The sequence below is a fragment of the Macaca fascicularis genome, chromosome 1 (assembly GCF_037993035.2).
Source record: "Macaca fascicularis isolate 582-1 chromosome 1, T2T-MFA8v1.1".
In the NCBI taxonomy this organism is placed as follows: Eukaryota; Metazoa; Chordata; class Mammalia; order Primates; family Cercopithecidae; genus Macaca; species Macaca fascicularis.
Window position 1 is genome coordinate 25,746,592 of NC_088375.1, and position 21,098 is coordinate 25,767,689.

Consider the following 21,098-nt stretch of genomic DNA (forward strand, 5'->3'; position numbering starts at 1 on the left):
ACTGAGGCAGGAGAATAGCTTGAACCCGGGAGGCAGAGAATGCAGTGAGCCGAGATTGCGCCATTGCACTCCAGCCTGGGAGACAGAGCGAGGCTCCGTCTCAAAAATAAATAAATAAATAAATAAATAAATAAATAAATAAAGTATTTGTTAAATGAACTGGGTCCCCCACCCACAGTGATTTTGCAGTTTTGATGGTGTATATTGCTTAGAAGCAGGGCGAGCCAGACAAGCCATCAGGAGGCAGCAAAGAGAGAACATTCTACAGAGGCAGAATTCACAAGTGCCAGCCGCTTCCAAGATTGGGTGTGTGTCAGAGGACCCCAGAAAGCCCACCAAACTGGACCCTAGGGCCACCATCCACTCGGAAGATGATTTCAGTGGTAGCAGGTAAGGGGGTCAGGAAAAGGTGGGTTTCGTGCCCTGAGGTGGTTCTGAGTCTCAATGGTAACGATAATCTGCCTCTTGCCCTCTGACTTTGATTATGGGATAGAGAATTTATCTGTACATGGATAGACAGGGCATAGCTCCTATAAAAACTTTGGGTTAAGAGTGTTTCTTGGGCATGGTGAGAAGTAGGTCATTTAAACAGTTCTGAATTTAATTACCTTGGAGGAATTTATGAAAAATGCATGGATGAGTATTTGCAGGTGACTCTGGTATGGGCACTCCCCTATCAATTCTGCAGCAATCCACCCCTTTCTGCTCAGTCTCCCTCATTTTAGCCCATGGGAAGGGAGGTTGGCAATAGGGATATGGCTGCAGAAAATGGGAGAAAGGCAGAGGCACCCAACAAAGTCCACAGACCACAAGTCCAAGTACAAATTCACCATTTCCACAGCTATACACATACCAAAAACATTTAATCAGGTAAACAAAAATTCCAAATACACTGTTGCTTGTTTATAAATGTTGATTTATAATAATCCTAAACATTTTTTAACCTTAAAAAAATTATCCAAAGACTTCAAGTTAAATATATTTCAGGATTAGCCTGGGATTTTTGTTTTTCGAAGGTTGGTTTTTTAACTACTTCTGCATCCAGGGGTCTGTTATCAGAACACAACACAGTCCTCTGTCCCTTAAGCATGCAGGTTCCTTCCGCTGCTCTCGGTGTGACCTTGTCTGCCCCGGCCTGTGGTCCTCCCTAGGACTGTCTTTTCCTCTGGGAGGACTGACTCACTAGGGATTTGTGGTATTTCAAACTAATGAAAAAAGGAAAAACAAAAGTGGCATTTGATTCCTAAGCTATTAATACTGCCCAGGAAAATGCTTGCTGAGAGAAATGAACACAGCTTTGTGTATTGCATTCTAAAAATAACACTGACCAAAATTGTGCTTTTGTAATCTTGTGCAGATTTGAGTTTGTGCTTTGATATTTTCAAAGGAATCTTCAAGGTATTGGAAATACTTTGGAAGCCAAATACTTTCCAGTGAATCCAGTCACTTTCCTTGGGCCTTCAGTGTTTTTAGGTCTGGCTAGCAGTTATTAAAATATCTCCCAACATCCTTGGTTTAAAACAGTTCTACCTACCTAATAAGGCTCTGCTGGCCTGTTCTACGATATTGATGACTCTTAACTATCCCTCATCTCCTTGACCTGTAAGACTGGCTCCTTGCTTTTCTCAGCCCCTTGGCCAAGACTTGGAGTTTGGCTCTGACTCTGGCTTAACTTAGAGACCTCAGACAATGTCCCTGGATTCTGTGTCCCCTCTCCCAACCCGCAAGGACAGTATGGCTCTGCTCCTTCTTGTAGGCATATATGGCTGATGACAGCCATTCTCCTTTGCCTACAGTGAAAACGGTAATCTCCTCTCTCCCACGGGCTCCCTCTGGGGTTCTGCATATATTGTGGGTAGCATCCGTGCCCTGCCTCTTAGGGGCTTGGAAGATTAGGGATTCTGTGAACCCAAGAGCCACAGCCAGGCAGTCTCTTTGCCACTACAGGACAGAGCTGTCCTCAGCAACCAAGGGCATTTCTCAGGGAGAATGTCCTTTCTGGACTATGAGGAAGGTCAAGCTGTATTTGTGCTATGATATGGAAGTTTACACCAGGCCCCGGGGGTTTGATCATCTTTGACAGTCATTCAGGACAAATCAGAATGATTTTATCTTTGTACAAACAGGCCAGTAGCATAAAGGATAGACTTTTTCTTTCTTTTTTTGTTTTTTAGGTGGAGTTTTGCTCGTTTCCCAGGCTGGAGTGCAATGGCGCGATCTCGGCTCACTGCAACCTCCACCGCCTGGGTTCAAGTGATTCTCCTGTCTCGGGCTCCCGAGTAGCTGGGATTACAGGTGCTCACCATCACGTGCAGCTAATTTTGTATTTTTAGTAGAGATGGGGTTTTTCCATATTGGTCAGGTTGGTCTTGAACTCCCGACCTCTGGTGATCTGCCCGTCTCGGCCCCCCAAAGTGCTGGGATTACAGGCTTGAGCCACCGCGCCCGGCCAAGGATAGACATTTTTAATAGAAAATCTCATTTTGGATCCCTTAGACCTCTCAAGTTCCAGAAGCTACTTAGCCTTTCCTCCCTGCTCTCTATTGACTTCTGTTCCTCACCACGTCCCTGCTTTCCCGAAAGTCCTTCCTTGCTATGCAACAAATATGACAATTCCCAAGGTAACAACCTTTAATACCTCCCATCTAGGATAGCAGTTATATTTTCAAGATTCTCGCTTTGTTATAGAGATCCCTATAAAACAAGGATAACACACCCTCCCCACAGATACTGTGAAGAAACACCAGTGGCTCAGCTTCAGCTGCACCCCAGGCATTGTGCTGATGCTTTCCAAGTATTTCCTCATAGAATCCAGACAATCGCCCTGCGACGGAGGCCTCCTTCAATTCTGTGTCTCCACATAGAAACAGATGACAAAACTTCCCTTCACAGATGAGGAAACTCATAAGTAGAAATACCAAGTGACTTGCTTGAAAACACCCAGGTAGTAAGTGGAAGTACAGGATCTGAGCTCATGACTTAACCAGACCTACTCTTCACCATCCTCACTATATCACATCTGCACTGGAGTGAAATGAGATAAAACATTTGGAAGTACCTAACACAGCACCAAACACATCATAGGCCCTCAAATGTCAAGCAGGTCAGGCCCACAGTAGGCATTCACATGCCAGCTCACTGCCTCCTCTGGATAGCCACATCATCCTCACAGTTCCTTCCAGACAGGACACAGCCAGGGCTCAAGGCTGGACACATGTCGTGGATATATCTTGTGGTCCATCCAGAGACATGTCTAATCTGCAAGTATCTAAGAGGCATATTGTCGGGATGGAAAATACTCATACAGGTCAACCTGAACAGACTAACAATCTGTCATTGTATCAAAGCACTTTTCCTCCCTCTCCTGTCTCAACCCAAATTCCTTAGCCTATCTATTGCAAATATTTAGTCTCACTGGTTGTTCAGTTGTTTACAGAAAGACCACATAGTAGCTCCTCAAATAAGAATCAAGGAACATTGGCACTAGATGGCCCTTGTCTTACACTCCTCAACTCTGCTTCTCCAGGAGCAGTGATCTACCTAAGATCACTCAGTGGCAATACCTGTGAACCTGGATGGGGTCATGCACGTAAGCAGGCTAGCCAGGTGGTCCTTGGTCACCAAGGCCGTGGACTACACCATGAGGGCAAAGGAATTCAAAACGAGCGCTGAGCCAGAGGCAAACAAGCTCTCAGGTTCATCCTTAGCTCTGCACAGCCACATCGCTGCCACCTAGTGTCCAAGGGCCTGAACTTCAGTCTTGGTGCCTCTGCCCGGGAAAATGGCTGTGTTGAGCTGTGCGTGTGCTCTGTAATGTGGGACTCCCAATGCCTTCCGGGTCAAAACAACCCCAAACCTGGTATCTGTGGCATAGCACAGGGACCCAGTAAGGCGGAAATCTCAATGAGAGAGACAGAGATGGGCAGCAGTCCTAAATGTGGTCTTGTCAAAATCAGAAGACACAGGACTGAGGTGTTTAAGCTAACAAGTAGCCAAATGTCCCATGTGCCACTGTCCATGTGGTCCCATCCGGAACTGCCATTGCATGGCAGTTTACAGCTAATGGACCTGGGTTTAGTGGGGGCACTGGGGGCTTCGACCTTCTGCACTAGTGGCAGATATCTTCAAAAATGCCTCTTGGGAACTTCAGAATGTGTGAAAATTCTTTTCCTTCTCCCCCACCCGCCCCTTCTCTCTCTCTCTGTCTCTAGCTGAATAAAGACAAATTTGAATTCCTGAATATGAAAAATATGGTTCTAGCTGCCAAATATCCTTCCAGACTTAGCTCAAACTGTCACCTACCTCCTGGAGCCATCCCTGACTCCGTAGTTGGAACTACCCACCTCCCTCCGAAGCCACACTTCTTTGTATAACCACGACTTGACTTTGCTAGTTATTAGAATCGGTATCCCTCAGGTCCTGCTCCCTAAGTCATAGTGCACACTGCAGTGGTATTGCCTACAGAGCCTAGCCTGGTGCTTTGCACACAGTGGATGTGCAGTGTCTGGTAGATGACTAAATGAATTGGACCTCAGTTAAAAAAGGGAAACACAGTGAATCATTTTGTGAAATGCAGTATTTCTAGATTTATTTAAATTCCATACTATCTCAGCTAGTGTGGGGTCACTGGGGGAGTGGGAGGCTGTTTCAGGATTCTTTTCCTAGAGCCCAGTCTAGTACAGTCGGGAGCATTCTCCAACCCTCAGGTTTCAAAGCCAAGCCGCTGCACTCAAGAACGCCTGCACCTAACCAGCCCCCCATCCTAGAGATAAAGGTCTCTCTGTCCTGCTCCACCTCTGTGCACACTAGTTGATCAGGAATACGGTCCCTTCAGAAAGTAGACAAGTGCTAGAAAAAATACATACAGGGAATATATATAGAAAACGTGAACCACACGCAGACGTAGGAATGCCATCCAGTGATGGAAGCGGAGTATCTGACCTGCACAGGTGAACCTGCCCTCTGCTCCTTCCCACTCCCATCCAAGAGCTAGGCCAGCGCCTGGCATCCAGTGAGCCAGAATAGTTGTTGAGTTCAATCACCACAGGTAGCAAGACTCCAGTCCTCATGAAAGGTCTTTTACAAACTGCAGACCAGCGGACCAGCTAACCATTGGTTTCTGCCACACAACACAAAAACGCTACCTCACCAGGAGCTAGCTAGGCCCCAAAGAAAACAGCACAAGGGTAATTCACTTTCTAGAATAGCTGTCTCTTAGCAACCAGCAAGATCTCCTTGGAATCTACCTTCTGCCAACCAAAGCAGAGAAGTCCTGAACTTACTTAGTCATGCAGGCTCAAGGGCAGACGCAAGAGGAGATCCAATGGCTTCCCAAGTCATCACAGCGATTACTCCAGGACCAAACTTCAACTGCTGTTCCAACTCAAAGGGAGGAGAAGAGAGGTCTAACCATCCCAATCACATTCTTGGACTTCCCCTTCCGAGATGGTGACCCTGCCCCTCACGCATCTTGGTGGCTGGCATTCTATCCAGACTGTGCTCTGATGGACAGCGCAGACAAGGCCACAGAACCTTGATCTGGCTGCACTTCACATGCACGTGAGCAACCACACTCCAAAGTTATACGAAGGTCGGTCCCTGGGTCTGCTTTTGTGTTTTACCTATCTCTGCTTTACAAATCCCGAGAACACCAAAGATCAGAGCCGGAAATGATCTTGGAGATCATTCAATCCAACTCCACTCCGTTTTCCCACTTTACAGAGGACCTAGAGAGGTGACAGGATGTCCCAAATGACATGTGCATACAAAGACAGAGCTGGGCCAATAACCCAGGTTGCTGCCTCTGGGCCCAGGGCTGCTTCTATCTTATTTTATGCCAGGCTTGTAATAATAGTAACTGTTGCTCTTGGGAGTGCGCCCTGCAGAGCCGAGGCCAGCTATTTTCACTGGTCACTCAAACATCACACATAGAATCTATTTAATGAGGCTTTCCCATGTGAACAAATTCCCTTCAATAACAACAGTTTCTCTATTTCCTGGCTGTGCTTGGCACTACAATCCCATTCAGTCCTGGTAAAACAGTGGTACATCTTAAATTGATTTTTTTTTTTTTAAATTCTGGAAATGGAACACCTACTATCTGCCCTTCCTCTTGTCTTTTATAGTGGTTTCTCCCTTTTGAAATACCACAGAACTTGTCAGTAGGGAAGTGGGCAGGGTGGGCCGGTCAAGAGGCCTGTGGCTCTTCCTATTAGCACCAGCAGGTGGCGCCACTGAGGACCGCTTCGCCCTACTCCTGGGTGCTCGCTCTGCGGACCAGTCCTAGAACTGAGGGTCCCACACTGCCCGCATCAACCATGTAGAAGCACCAGGATGGTCGCGTGTCATTAGGAAGAAGTGCTGTGTCATCCTCCACAGTACACTGGGGAGGGTTGTCCTCCTGAGGCCTCTGGCACAGTGCACGGCTGGACTCCCAGCACACAGTGTGAAGAAGAGGAAATGATGCATGTGGGGGTCTCCTTCCAAGCCCTTCGTCTCTGGTCCTCCCATGCCCCACCTCCCAAAAAGCCACAGCCACATCTCTATATGTTTTTTTTTGTTGTTTGTTTGTTTTTTTGGCTTTAGATGCTTCTGGTCCCATCACTGGGACCTAAAAGAAGCTCACATGTGGTCTCTGGAAACGCTGAAGCCGTGGGCTGTAGACATTATTTTCAGTCCTTGTCCTGGTGGCTGCACAGCAGATGCTGTTCCTTCCCTGTGTGTGGCCAGCTGTACACTGTGACGTGCTCCCAAGGCCGTGACACAGGCGGTGATGGGAACTCCTCCCCAGGCAGGCCTCTCGGGCTGCAGCCCCAGGGCACCCTGAGGCCCTCATCTCTGCTCGGCAGCTAAAACATCCCCTTCTTCAATGCTCTGCAACGGCAGCCTCTGGCTCGCAAGAGTTCTGCTGCCTCGGCGGCCCCCAAAGCCTGCTCCCGGGACAGTCCGTGCCGTGAGCAAGACCCCTGGCAAAGCCTCCTCCCCAAATAAGTTGATTTTGGCTTCGGCCTCAATGGCTTTGGCCAAGCTTGCTGCGTAACTGTCCAAGGACTTGTGTACTTCAGCTTTCACATGAAGAATCGAGTTCTTGGCAGCTTCTGAGGGAGAAGGCAGAAAAGAAAGTCAGCTGAGGAGCCAGGCCTGGGGACGACCTTGGGGACAAGCTGCTGCTGCTCCACCACCCCAGGGAGGGAGACAAACCGCAGTTAAGGGTGTGGGTTTCAAAGTTCGATTCCTAGGCCAAAAGCTTTGACTCCCTGACTTCCTACCTGGGAAATCTTAGAAAAAGTATCTAACTAGCCTCAGTTTCCTCATCTGTAAAGAGAAGATAATAAGACACCTCTTACTGCAAAAAGTTACTGTGATAACTAAAGGAGATAATTCTTTCTAAGATGTCTGGCCTATGTCTGGCCCATAGAAAAGACTTGATATTTTCTACTAATGCTAACCAACATTTTTACATCTTTGAAAGAGTATTCTGGTCTTCGAGCTCCCTGAAGCAGTGTAATATCTATGTCCATAAACTTCCACAAACCCTAATGTCACTCTCTCCTCTCCATATTTGCTCAGAGATTCCCCATGCAGAACCTCAAGGTTCCGAGCCATGCAGAACCTCAAGGCTGGACATGACATTACAGGTTCAAGCCCCCTCCCAGGATTAGGAGCCCTAAACTAAAATGAACAGAAGTGAGAGAGCGGGGAGCCCTTCAATTTCACACCCTGTGCCCTGTTACTATTAACTCATTCCCTATTTTCTCTGGACATTTCAGGGGAACAATTTATCCTCTCCTTACATTTTCTGGAGAGTAGGCAACCTGTACCCCACTCTCCAAGAGGGGAAGACTGGAGGGGCCTCCGGCCACTCTCTGCCCTGCCGCTCACTCGTGGAGGGGAGGACCCCCTGGCAGGGCCTTGCTCTTGCACCGCCTGGAGGGTGCCTTTGGAGCTGCCACGCCCACAAAACAGGTGTGATGGGGCAAGTGTGGTCCTACGTGGGCTGGGGGGTTGGGGAGCATTTCATTCATTTTTTCCTATAGAAGGGCAATGTATTATAAAGCCCATGAGGCTGCTCGCCCAGGCTCTGTTCTGTAATCTGCTTTGCCAGTGAAGCGAATGATCTGTTTTCCACCTCCGACCTCTGTGACAACCTCTCCATTCATTCTGAACTCAGGGAGGGGTGTGGAGATGAGATGTGATTAATTATGAACCTAAAACTCTGACAGAGGCCATGTTTATTTCCATATTCAACATTTCTGAAGAGCCTCCTTACGTGGCACAGCCCCTGGACTCCACCAAATCCATAGCCCAGTCATGTTGGTATCTGGATGGCTCTTGTCACTCTCCTAATCAGCATGTCTGGATGGGAAATGAATCCCAAGTTCCAGAGTAAACAACAGCGCTGGGGGTGAGTGGGGAAGAGATGGAGTGGAAAAACATAGGGATTGGTCTGCGGCAGAACTCATTCTCCTCACAGGACCCAAGGGCCATCACCGCTGTAGGAGCGATGCACAAGCAAGATGGCAGCTTCGGCCTCCAGTAAAGCAGACACACTCATTGGGCCATTATTTCATTTTCCACAGGAGGAAACTGAGGCTCGGGGAGAGCAGGTTCAGTTATAACCATGCCTCACCCAGTATCTGGGCTGTGTGTATGAACACATGTGCGGGGTGTGTGTGGGTGTGGAGTTTGACAGCCATTGGTTGCGCAGCCTTCGATGCTGCTTGCTCTGAGAGCTGGGTGCCTAAGGACTTAGGTGAGACCAACAGGGCTGGGAGTAACCAGGGAGTGGGCAAAGGGACGGAGCCCTGGCATATTCCGGGACGGGAGCCAGTCTGAGCCAAGGAATTGTCCTAAGATCCTTTCTGTTTCCCTATGTTTTCTCGAAGCAATCAGTCACAGAAAGCAACCTTTGATTTGTTCCACTTCATCCTCGAATGTCACTGAGCTCCTTCTCTTGGGTGGGCAAGTGCAGTGACAGGGAGGGTTGTCATCAGACGTGTAGTCCTCAAGCAGCATCATATCTGTCCCTAAAACAACAGGCAGAATGCACATCTATCACTACCATCCAAAGGCTTCCTGGCCTCTTCTCCCCTCTCAACACCCCTTCCGCCCCTCTCTCCTGTTCATCCAAACCCATCATCAAGGGCAGCTGAGCGTGCCACAGCACGCACCCAAGAAACACCCGCCTGTCATCCCGTTTCAGCGAGTTTGCAGACAGCCGGTGGGGCTGCTTCAGCCACACAGAAAATGCGGCCAACTTATCTGAAGTAGGGGTTGTGTGCCTCAATGACCAGACCCCAGAAGCACGGCATCTGCCAGCCCAGCGTGGAAGGGAAGTGGGGAGAAGGGCCGAGTGGAGGAGAGGGTCCTACTAAAAGGAACTTGATATTCTGAGTGATTCTTCTTACAGTCTGAATTTCTATCACCACAGTTAAAATATGTTGTACTAAATAAACACTTAAAGCTCCAAAACATAGAGTTCTTTGGGGATCAAAAAATAATTGACAAATGTACCCCTAAAAAGCGGGGAAATAAAGATAGAAGGTCAGGGAAGTCCTCCTAGAGATAGGTGGGCAGAGCGGGCAGAGGGAGGAAGATGTAACAGAGGGAAGGGAGGGAAGGAAGGGCTGAAATGGGACACTCAATGGTGCTCTTGCCCCACACTAGGGCCAGTGTCAGATCCAGCCCCGTTCTTAGCTTCCAGCTTTCAACCCATCAAGGCCTGGAAGCTCAGAAAATAAGGAAGAAAGGGAAACCTAGAGCTCTTTAGATGCTGTTTCAGAGCACCTTGCAGAGGTGTGATTACCTGACATACAGAAGAAACGGTCCTCTGGGAGGTAGAATACGGTGGTTAAACACATAGGCTCAGGTCGGACAGACCTGGAATCACTGGTGGGTTATTTAATGCCTCAGTATCTTTCCATGTCTGTAAACCTGGGGTCATCATTCAGTCTACCTCACGGAGTTGTGGGGATTTTGAGTTAAGACATGTAAACATCCAGCACAGTGCTGGCACACAGCAAGGGCTAAATCGAGGGCCGTCATTCCTGATAAGGACACAGCGAAGAAAGGGCAGGGCTGAGACTCACACCAGGTCTGTGTGCCCTGAAGCCCACGCTCTTTCTTCTGCCTACAATGCTTTCCCCTCACTCCTTGCGCTGGGGCACCTGCCACGTATGCTTCAGCTTTCGACATCGCATGCTCAGAGCAGCCTCTCTAACTCCCCTACCCATAGCAGCCCACGGGCTCCCACCCCACTGGGGCTTCCCCTTTCACAGCTCTCAACACATTCATCATCTTTCAAAGCCAGTTGTATAGAGATGTAATTCACATGCCATGTAACCGACTCATTTAAAGTATACAATTCAATGACAATTGTATACTTTACAATCTTTATATACTTTACAGCTCAATATTTTATGAACTGAAGCTTCCACAACAGTGGCAGTTCACCACTGTGCCCCCAGCACCTGGCACAGGGTCCGGCCAAGGCAGGAACGTGGCAAATATCTGCTGAATGAATGAATGTGGCAGTGCCTCTGGATCCCTTTAGCTGTCTGAGAACAGAGAAGCAGTCTGGGGAGTAACAGAGACTTTCCTTAACTCACACGAGGGACTCAGGCCTAGAGGGCAGGGTGTGATCAGTGCTTCATATATGACTCGTGTGGTGCGGGGCCCTCTGGGTTGCCAGGTAAGAAATTTTCCAAGGAAAATTCTCCATGACTAAGAGAGGTCACGGACTGGTCCCGGTGCCAACCCCAAGGCTCACTCCTGAGTTCCATGACACAGGCTCAGGCGCAGCCCTGGAGCACTCACGGGGAACAGGAAACACAGGTCAAGTCAGAGATGATTTTTCAAAGGCTCCCAAGGGCAGAGAGATGGAGAAGCTGGGAGCGGCAGACCCACGGCCAGGCTTGTGGCTTTGTGCTCCCGGCTTCAGCAGCACTCCCTCCAGGCGCCAGTGCACCAACAGCCAGACCGGGGATGGGCAGCAGGTGTGGCCAGACACCCTGGCTCTTCCTCAGCAATGTGGAGCCATGGGTGTGACTGACAGAGAGGCACTCCCTGCCTCTGCCCATGCACCTCTGCCCAGGGCCTCCTGCGGCTCTAACAGCGTGCTTCCAGCACAGGATACAGCATCTGCAGCTCCCCACATCCCCACCTCCCCGGTGCCATGGCTCTAATGCCAGGAAGCCGACCGCTCAGACAAGGAGCAGCCCTGGGTTTGCAAGATCCTTTAGGCAGAGGCTAAAGGGAGGGCTCCGCAGGACTTGTGGTGGAGATGCATTTCTACAGGGAGACTAAGTTTCATATCAAAGGACAGGGAGTGAGGCGACAAGGCCAGCTGACCTTGCTGGAGGGCTCCCTCTGTGCCAAGAACAAGATGAGTGCTGCACATTCATTAGGTCTCTCTCAATTCTCAGAGCTGCCCTGTGACAGGGATTAGTACCCCGATTTCACAGATGGGGAAAGTTGAGGGTTTGGGAGGAGATCATGCAACTTGCTTGAGATAACACAGCTCTTAAAAAGCCAACTGGAGACTGAAGACCAGGCAGGCTGACTCCAGGCCCTTCTGGGCCAGTGCTTATTATCATCATTTCTCATTTTAACTTTGCAAAGGCTTTCACTCACTTTCAACCCCCCAATAACACGGTGTGGCAGAGAGAACAGGAACTGAGAACCCCATTTTGTAGAGGAAGAAACTGAGACACAGGAAAGCTGAAAAGTCAAAGCCATGACTGGAAACCCAGACTTACGATTCTCACCTCCTACCCACTGTGGGAAATGCCCCTCGGCCAGCTCTTGAGCCTGCACTGGGGAAACGACATGGGGGAAACGCAACACCGGGAAAACGCGACAGACAAGAGGCTTATAAAGCACACAGGTTACCTGAGTCCTGGGAGCAGCTGAAGCCAGTGTCCCCCGTGCTGCTGCTGTGCCCCAGGGGCTGTCCGCCTGCCATGAGCGCTGTGAGGTGTGGGGACAGGCCCAGGTCTGAAAGACAAAATTGGCATTGACAACACAATCACACCCTGCAAGGAGAGGCCCCAGCCTCCGTTTCCCCACAGACCCATCTCCTGCCCTCCTGTTCGCCCTTGCAAAACTCACTCTCAACTCCCTGAAAAACAGGAGAGCTTAGCTGCTCCCTCCCAGCTCGTCCCTCTTTTCTGTCCCACTGTGTCAGCAGCACTCACTGGGTTCCCCCAAAGGGGAAACTCTCCCGACAACGTCAAACACCACCAAGGTGATGACAGAGGGCCAGGGAGCAAAATCAAAAAACAGACAAAACAGAACACCAAGGCAGGCAGGAGGGAAAATGTGAGGTGAGAAGATCTTCCTGTTAAAGATGGAGGGTTCCACCCCACACTTACCTCCTGAAATCCTACTTGAATTATCAAAGAGGGGTTTTTAAGAGGCTTACACCCCAAAGGAAGGAGAGAATTTTTGTCAGCTGGAAAGCAGATGGGTGAGAGTGATAAGCTGACCTGGAATGGAGAACTGAGGTTGGCAACGGGGAAGTTTAGGAGAAGCAGGCTTCAACAGGCTCCCAAAACTCAGGAACAGGGTTGGGGGGTAGGGGCCAGGAGAGAAAGTCTCCCCAAGAAGCAGCTGGCCCTTCTACTGCTCTTCCCCAGGCTAGGCCTCGGGCGCCAGAGCCCAGTGTTGGTAGAAGAGGACAGTGAGCCCTGGGCACAGGTGCACCAGAAGTGACACAGTGAAAACTGAGGGTATTGTGGAAATTTACGTATTAAATGGTGGGACCCTGGCCCCTTGTCCCACTTAACCTGGCCTGGAGACTGGAGAACTCTTCCCTGGGAAAATCCACCAAGCCTAGAGAAAAGACTCACAGGCACTGAGAGTCAGGCGCCTGTGAAATGGCCCTGCCAGACCAACCCCCAGTCAGGAAGCCTGCCTGCAACCCCACCACCCAGGGCTTCCCTGTGGTTTTCTAGGCCCTCGTTATTGGAGGTGAAGGAGTGCCCAAGGATCACTAGACATTTAAGAGAAGGTACTAGCGTGAAAGACAGAGATGGGAAAAAAGAAAAGAAAAATGGACCTCGGAAGATTCAATGCAGGGAGCTTCAGAAACCAAACAATATTACAATGGGTCATCCTCAGAATGTTAGGAAAATAAAAAAAGAGCTGCAGGCTACGAGAAAAGGAACATGGAGATAACAAAACGCTCTTAGAAATTAAAAACAAGGCACAAGAAGTCAAAGTCCTCAGGTCTCATGAAGAAGATCCACTGCCTGGCAGATTCTGTGGTCTGTTGCAAAGGACACTCTTGCATTTTATGATACACTCACAGATAGGAGGAGACCCCATTCCTTCATTCTGCCCCAATTCTTCAGAGGTTACAAGGCAATAGAATGCACTTTCCCCTTCCTCCCTGGAGCCAAGGAGGACATGGGGTGGGCAGGAGGGGCGGTCATAGCAGGCTTCTCTCAGAACTTCCCTCTCCCTGCTTTTGCGAATCCTGCTTTTGCAAGGGGCCTTCCCCTTGACTGGGGGTTGCTGTAGGGAGTGGGGACCGGAAAGGCTCCAATCCTCTTCCCCACACATGACCATCCCCCCAAGGTCTCGGCCTGGGAACATGACTGTTCAGCAGGAGGCCTGGCTTAGGGAGCAGAGCCTGTGGGGGCATCGCCTGCCAGCTGGGATGGCTGAAGCCGCAGCGGGTTTTGGACGCCATCTCTGAGGCTGCGGTGAAGGCCAGGAACATGTCTTGGTCTGCACCAGTGGGAGGAATGGTCTGAGCCAGGCCAGTGTGGCTCAGCTAAAAGGTCTGGAAACGGGGCAGCCAGGTGGCATCCCTCTCCTCTGTGTTTATGCAGCATTTACCAGTGGAGCATTTACCAGTGGAGGGTGGAGACAATTACCCTGAGATTGTTCACATGAAACAATATATTTACTGGCTAAGCCCAATCCAGCCCCTCAAGAAAAAAACACAAAGGCACAGGCTGGGTGAATCAGGTTTGTGGCTCTCCAGAGGCATGCGGCGGGCAAAAGTCACAGTACTCTGAGAAGCTGAAAGAACAGGGGCATGATTTACATTTGCAGGTACTTCGAGGTAACTGGAAGACCTCCTGATGCCACACACAGCAAAGGAACTTAGGAAGGCAAGGGAGTGAATCCAAAGGCTCTGGGGTCGCCCTCCCTGCCCTCGAGCTAGGCCCTCTCAAGGAAGAACCTGGAGCAAGGAGCTTTCCCCTGGACAAACGTGAGTCAGTGTCCTTCACAGGAGATAACGGGAAAGGCTCCATGCCCAGGAGCTTCAAGGGTCTCGTAAGGGCGGCATTTGGAGGGGGTGCCCCCTGATACTGCCTGGGCCACCCTCCCTGGCTGGGTAGAGGGGTGGTGCTCGGGTTCTCCAGCCTTGGCTGGAGTGAAGGTTCTGGGTTGGCCAGCGGAAGGGCGGGTGGAGGGGCTGCCTGCGCTTTCTTCTGAAGCCTCTTCTTGACTCCCATTGCCAGTTGACACAGTCAGCTTTGAATTGTGCTTTAGCATCCTAAGACCACCTGGTAGCATTTAGCAATGTCCATGCAGGGCTGACCTATCCGCCACATGGTGGCGCTGCGTGGCAACCTCCAGGAAGTCCAGAGATCTAAATTCCTAAGTGACCTTCCCCGTGGGAATTGGCTACCGAGACCTCACAAGCAGAAAGTATCTGGTGGCCCAGTGACATGTGGCACCCAGGGAAAGCCTAAGATTTTGTACTCCCTCACTTTGGGACAAACAGAACGAGAGAAGCAGAACCACTGATTATGGCTGAAATCTGTTAGATAGAAAGGACACACTGTCAAGCGCCCAGGAGACTCCTGACATCCAGGTCAGCTGGGAAGCGCCAGAAACGTGTGGGATTCTGTTTCTGCCTTTGCTCATATGTACTACTTTTAGGAGAGCTTATTCCATTTACTTTGGTTAAACCTTTCCAAGTGCCCATACAAATTGAGAGGAACAGAACCAAGAAAGAACCTCCAAGCTGCTTCTTGCTGGCTTTGAGACAGATCAGATCATCCTTCGTGCCTCTAGTTAACACTAAGGTGAGCCAGTGGTGGGGGAAGTGATTAGGGTTTCAGAATCTGCTGCATATCAACGCCTTGCCCATAGAGGGTGTGGTCAGCCCTGGCTCAGACAGAGGGACCAGGGACACAAGGCAGAGGCCAGGGCTCTCTCCTGCAGTCAGAAAGCCATGGACAGCGCAGGGTGAGTGGCTGGGCTGGGGCACCACATTCTGCTTTGGTTCCCACACTCTTACTGATGCTGCTGCCTCCTCCTGGGATCAGGACCTTCGAGGAAGAACAAGAGGAACCATCCCCCACCCCCGCCCCAGCTCCCATTCCGCGGAAAGGCCAATGACTTGGAACCCATCCCATAAGCTCTTCAGCCCAAAAGCATCCCACAAGCCTGCTTTCCCTCAATGAAGACGAGGCTGCCAGCTGCCTGGGATGTGCCAAACCGACCACAGCTGGTGTTTTCCGCCTGTGCTCACAGCTTCACCAGCTCTTCTAGGACACTTGCAAGTGACTTGCATGGAAAATCTTGGCCCCAACAGCAGGTGTTTCTTTTTGTTCTATGAACCCTTTCCTGCTCCATTTTCTGTCCTCATTTTTTTTCCTTCCTCATTTTAACTTCATTGATATAGAAAACATCTATTATTTTTTCCCTAGAAGACAAGTGATTTTACAAAACCTGAACTAATACATTAATCAGTGAGATGAAGCCCAACATTGAATGGACTGCTGGGTTCCAGGTCATATGTGAAAATGTGGGCTTGCAACTGGCAGCGGTGGGCATCTCAGTGGTTAAAATACTGAGATACACAGACATTTTTTTTCCTATGGTTAAAAGTCCCAGACTTCCTTCATCTCTTGGAAATAAAACTCCATCAGCCTGTGAAATAAATCAGTGATGCCAGTGTGTCTCATCGCCACATGGAAAGGATCTCCTGTCATCATTGCCACTGGGTGTGCATAATTAGAGTTATTATTTCTTTCGCCCTCTTGAGAAGAAAAGTGGAAGACAGACCTCTCTATTTCATGAAGAGGAGAAATTAACTAGAGTGGTTTGAAGAGTTGCCCAAAGTCATCTAGCAAGAGATGAGGACTGTGGTCCGAGCTGAATGTCCTCCAAATCTCTCTCCCAGTGGCTCGGCCAGGTGATGGTCTCCCTTCAACTTGGCCCTAAAAATCCAGCTACTTGACCTCAAAACTACACAGTAAAAATGCTAGAGGGAAGATCCCCAAATGTGTCCTGAGTCAGTGGGAGAGGGCCAAAGAGGAAACAGGGTATTTGCATCATCTCAAAGTATCTCCTCCGTTGTATTTACTAATTACAATGGGAAAATCAGCAGCTTTGCTGTGGAGAAAGCTGACAGGCACCACCTTAACCGAGAGATCAAGGGCAACACAACTAGCAATAAGGCATATTGGCATATGTGCCCTCTGCTGTGACGTACAGGAAGGGCACATCACCCCTGTGGCATTCTTGCCAAAAATGGATAACCGCATTCTAATCTTGAGAAAGCATCAGATGAACACAAATTAAGGGGCACTCTACAAAATACCTGGTAAGTACTCTACAAAGCTGTCGATGTCATAAAAGACAAGGGAAGAATAAAGTATTGTCAAAGATTGACTAAAACAATATGGGATCCCGAGCTGGATCTTTGGACAAACAAAGGACATTAATGAAAAAACAGGTGAAATCTGAATCAAGTCTGTAGTTAATAGCACTGCCCCAATGTTAACGTTTTAGAGCTGATCACTGTGCTATGGTTTTTCAAGACAGTAACACGAGAGGAAGCTGGGTGTGTGGGAATTCTCTGTAGTGTTTTTCCACGTCTTCTCTAAATCTAAAATTATTTCAAAATAAAAAGTTTTAACAAAATATGTAACTCCTAACTACAGTAATTCCTCCAGGTCCCATCAAAGATGGTGGGATTGTGTCCGGAAACCTGTGCACACTGGATCAGTCATCAGAGAAAGGAGCAGCCTCGCACATACAAGGCCATGTTTCAGTGGAGGGCTGAGGTTTGGCATGGACACCCCCTGGATTGTCTGGGACCATCTGAGGAGATCACTGATCTGTGAGCAGGAGGAGAATGGTTGAGGAGGAAGACAGCAGCTGAGGTGGGGAGGGGGCGCTGACAAGAGGAAACTTTGAAGGAAAGGATGTGGATGTGCCAAGAGAAGGTGGCCTGGTCCAATGCTTGGATTCTTTTACCTTTAGTAAAGAAGTAAATATACCCCAGGCCTGGCGTGGTGGCTCACACTTGTAATCTCAGCACTTTGGGAGGCTGAGGTGGGTGAATCACTTGAGGTCAGGAGTTTGAGAACAGCCTAGCCAATAAGGTGCAACCCTGTCTCTACTAAAAATATAAAAAGTAGTTGGCTGTGGTGGTGCGTGCCTATAATCCCAGCTACTTGGGAGGCTGAGGCACAAGAATCACCTGAATCAGGGAGACAGAGGTTGCAGTGAATGGAGATCGTGCCACTGCACTCCACCCTGGGCGACAGAGCAAGATCCTGTCTCAAAAAAAAAAAAAAAAGTAAAAGAAACTATACATACGCTGGAGGCTAGAGGGCCATGGCTGGGGTTTCAGAAAGCAGATTTCTAGCCCATGGTGTCCCCTGCCCAGTTCTTTTGGGATGCCTATCAGGGCACCAGGGAGCTCTGCTGGCCTGGTCAGCATGGCCGTGAACTGCTGAGTGACAGGAAGCTCCCTGGGAATCACAGCAGAGCCTCTGGAATGTTTCTTCCCACAGGAAATCTGTGCTTTGAGCCTCACCACCAGTCAGCCTGAGAACCCACCCACAAACAGGCCAGCGTGGCTGAGAGGACCACAGATTTCATCTGCCTCGGAGGGACTATCCTAACAACGCCCAAGTTACCTGTGATCCTGTTGGAAATGCTGAAGAGCCTGGAAGTCCTCTGTCGTTGCACAAACGGTTCCCGATAATACCGGTCCCCAAAGCACATGCCCAGTAGTTCTTTGCGAACTGTCTTGTTCCAGAGTCCATAGATCAGGGGGTGGCAGACAGCGCTGGCAAAGGACAGCCATGTGGCCCAAGTCTCCAGGCTCGGGGAGACAGAGCCCTTCCCCCAGAGGGCCTCAGAGGCGATGACAACCATGTAGGGGCCCCAGGTGACCATGAATGCACCGAGGACCACCAGGATGGTGATGAGGGCTTTGCACTGGTTGGCCGAGTAGACCACACCCTGAAAGGCGTTCCTCCTGCTGCCTGAAGAGGAGGTGGAGGTGCTGGAGTTCTTCCTCCCGGTCCTCTGAGCATCCTCCTCCACGATGACGACTGTGCCACAGTGCACCTTGCGTGCCTTGACCCTGGCCACGCGGAAGATGAAGCCGTAGCACACCAGCATGACCAGAAAGGGGAATAGGGCACACCAGATCTGCCAGAAGGCCGTGTAGCCAGGCTCCCGGTGCCAAGCAGCCACACACATCCATTTGAACTCGTCAAACTCCACGGACGACCAACCAAACAGGGGTGGCAGGCAGCCGATAAGTGCATGAAGCCAGATGTAGACAAGTGCCATCACAGCCCGGTTCCCTGTGATTTTCATGGGGTACACCATGGGGTACAGGACAGCATAGTAGCTAGAAAAGGGATGGAGGGAGGCAAGAGAGAGAAGTCAGCAGAGAGAAAACTGCTGCTTTCCTGCGTCAGGGGCTCCCATGACTGGCCTGGATGTTTCTAAAAGCAGCACCTTCCCCCAGGTCTCCCCAGACAAGTTACAAAGACCACATCATGTTCCACAGCTCTGCAGAGCTCTTTACCAGAGAAGAGCTCAACACCGGCAAGACACAGAGCTCGAACCTTCCTGTTTCCAAGTCACCACACCAGAGCCCACTCATATTTGGGGGTGTGGCCAGTCTTGAGATACCTACAGGAGTCCTAAGGGATTATGCATTGGGCCACATCAGTTCTGCTGCTGCTGACATTAATCCATTCAGATCAATTTTCAGAGGGATCATCAGAACCAGAATGATGTTGAAGGACTATGGGCTTCATTCAATCAATGGACATTTACCAAAGGCTTGCAATGTGCCAAGCACTGTGCTATGTCCTGGAAATGCAGTTGAGAAGATGTGAGGGAGGCAGACACCTGAGCCAACTATCACGGCCTGGAGTGGTAAGGGCCACATTGAGTCCTCACAGCAACCATGAGCGTGGGTATGTCATTATCTTCATTTTACAGATGAGGAAATTAAAGCAGGGAAAGGCTAAATAATGCACCCCAGACCCATGGGAGAAAGACATAAACCCAGGCAATCTGACTCTACAATCCCCAGTGCACACGCCCAGCAATTCTGTGTAAGCCTTCTTGTTCCACAGTCAAGGGGGCGGTTCCAAATCACTCAGTGCTGCCAGGAAGGAGGTGGGCCAGGAGCGCTATCAATTCAAACTGGCAGGCTTCCGGTCCAGCACAGAAGGTCACAGCAGGCTCCTGATGCAGGTGATGCTCCAGACCCAGGTCTCACAGCGTTGGAGGCACTGACCAGGACCACCCCAGGCAGAAAGCTAGCCTGGTGAGGTATGGTGACGTGAGTGAGCACCATCTCAGAGGGGAGGCTACAGGGAGCTCCACCTGGCAGGACAGAGAGTGCAGGATGGAGAGAGGAGGAGAGAAGCAGGCCGGGTGGGCATGGCCGGGGCATGTAGGCCCAGCTAAGGACTGGCCCTTTAACTGGAAAGGGTGGGAGGACTTAGACCACAGGGCTGAAAGTCAGCCACCACCCTCCCAACCCAGACATTTTATCCAAAGGAAATAGGATGTTCCCATGGGGGCAACATGTGGAAGGGACGGGTGGCCACACTGATGCCGCCTGGCACAGGCAGGACGTTGGGAAATGACTGTGGCTACGTGCCTCACACATCGCCTGGGAAGCCAGCTCCTCCACAGGGACCGCCCTGAGTCACCCTTGGGCCCCAGCAGCTGAACTGCCACGTGCTAACTGGAGGTGCTGCCTCCTTGGTCTTCCTAAGCAGGGGTGAGCCTGGGGCTGCTCTGAGCTGAGCCTTGAGCCCAGGCCAGGATCTAGCCTGGAAAGAGAGCATTTCCAGCTGTGGGGCCTGAGGAGAAGATTGCGCAGTGATTAGGGTGTCGATTACAGAATCACTGCACAGTGGCTGGGTAAGGTGATTACTGTCTTTCACTGCTATCTGGGCTTGCATCTTGCAAAGGCCATGCAGCCCAAGGGAAAAAGCATGCCTTTGGAGCTGGAAATTCAAGTTCAGATGGAAGCTCTGATGTCTACTAGCTGTGTGACCTTAGCCAGCTGATGAACCTCTCAGAGCTTCAGTTCCCTCATCTAGAAAACGGGAATTGTGGCACCCACATCACAGGTCTGCTCCTAGGAACGAATGAGGAAGAGCATGGAAAAGGCCCGGATGGTGCCTACCCTTCAATGGGGGACTGGCCATCGACCTTTCCCCCATCCTCCTTGAGGACAAAAGCCCTACACTGCTCCTGCTCCTGCGATGACCCCCACGGGACACTGGCCTTCTGAGCCCTGGGGGGTGAGCAGGCCACACGGTAGTCTCCTTCCCGTTGTGGGTGGCCTGCTGAGACCTGGACCTGTCTGACATCATGCTGGCAAATGAAATGTGAGGGGGTTGCTAGGGTGGGACTGCGGGGAGGGGAGCAGTGGGTCTAGGAAGGTTTCCTTCACTTTTCAAAAGAAACAAGGCAGAGATTTCTACTTTTCTCTGTCCCTTTACAGAGCATGCAGACACTTCACCCTCAGTCACCTCGGGAGTGTACAGCCGGCTGTGGGAGCCAGGCCTGGTGAATGTTCACCATAGGCCTCCTTCCACCAACCCTGTTTGGAGGCCATAAAAATGATTACAATTCATGTGCTGTCCTCTGCCAGATTTCCTTCTGGCTCTTCTCAACACCCAGTTATTATTATTACTTTATGGTAAGACTTCTCATTTATTGTAACAAATGGTACCCATATCACTCACTGACTGAGGTTCAGGCACAGGCAGTTCCAGTGTGACATGACACTGATTTCTCCCAGCTGCATCCTGAGTGCCATCGGGAAGCTGGGGCAGTGAAGCTGGGTGCTGGCT

General features: G+C 50.3%; 1 protein-coding gene across 14 annotated transcripts in view; it reads right to left on the reverse strand.

Annotated features, from left to right (window-relative positions):
* Window positions 1–844: 844 nt before the first annotated feature.
* The window catches only part of GPR161 (G protein-coupled receptor 161), a 57,015-nt gene continuing 36,761 nt past the window's right edge, over window positions 845–21,098 (reverse strand). For all 14 annotated transcript variants that reach the window (XM_015445106.3, XM_065531731.1, XM_065531768.1 and 11 more), the window contains 4 exons: window positions 17,895–18,619; window positions 11,890–11,994; window positions 8,907–9,026; window positions 845–7,097 (listed from right to left, as the gene is read on the reverse strand). In XM_015445106.3, the coding sequence (XP_015300592.2) occupies window positions 6,832–7,097; window positions 8,907–9,026; window positions 11,890–11,994; window positions 17,895–18,619 (1,216 nt within the window). In that variant the 3' untranslated portion in view covers window positions 845–6,831. The remainder of the gene's footprint in view (window positions 7,098–8,906; window positions 9,027–11,889; window positions 11,995–17,894; window positions 18,620–21,098) is intronic.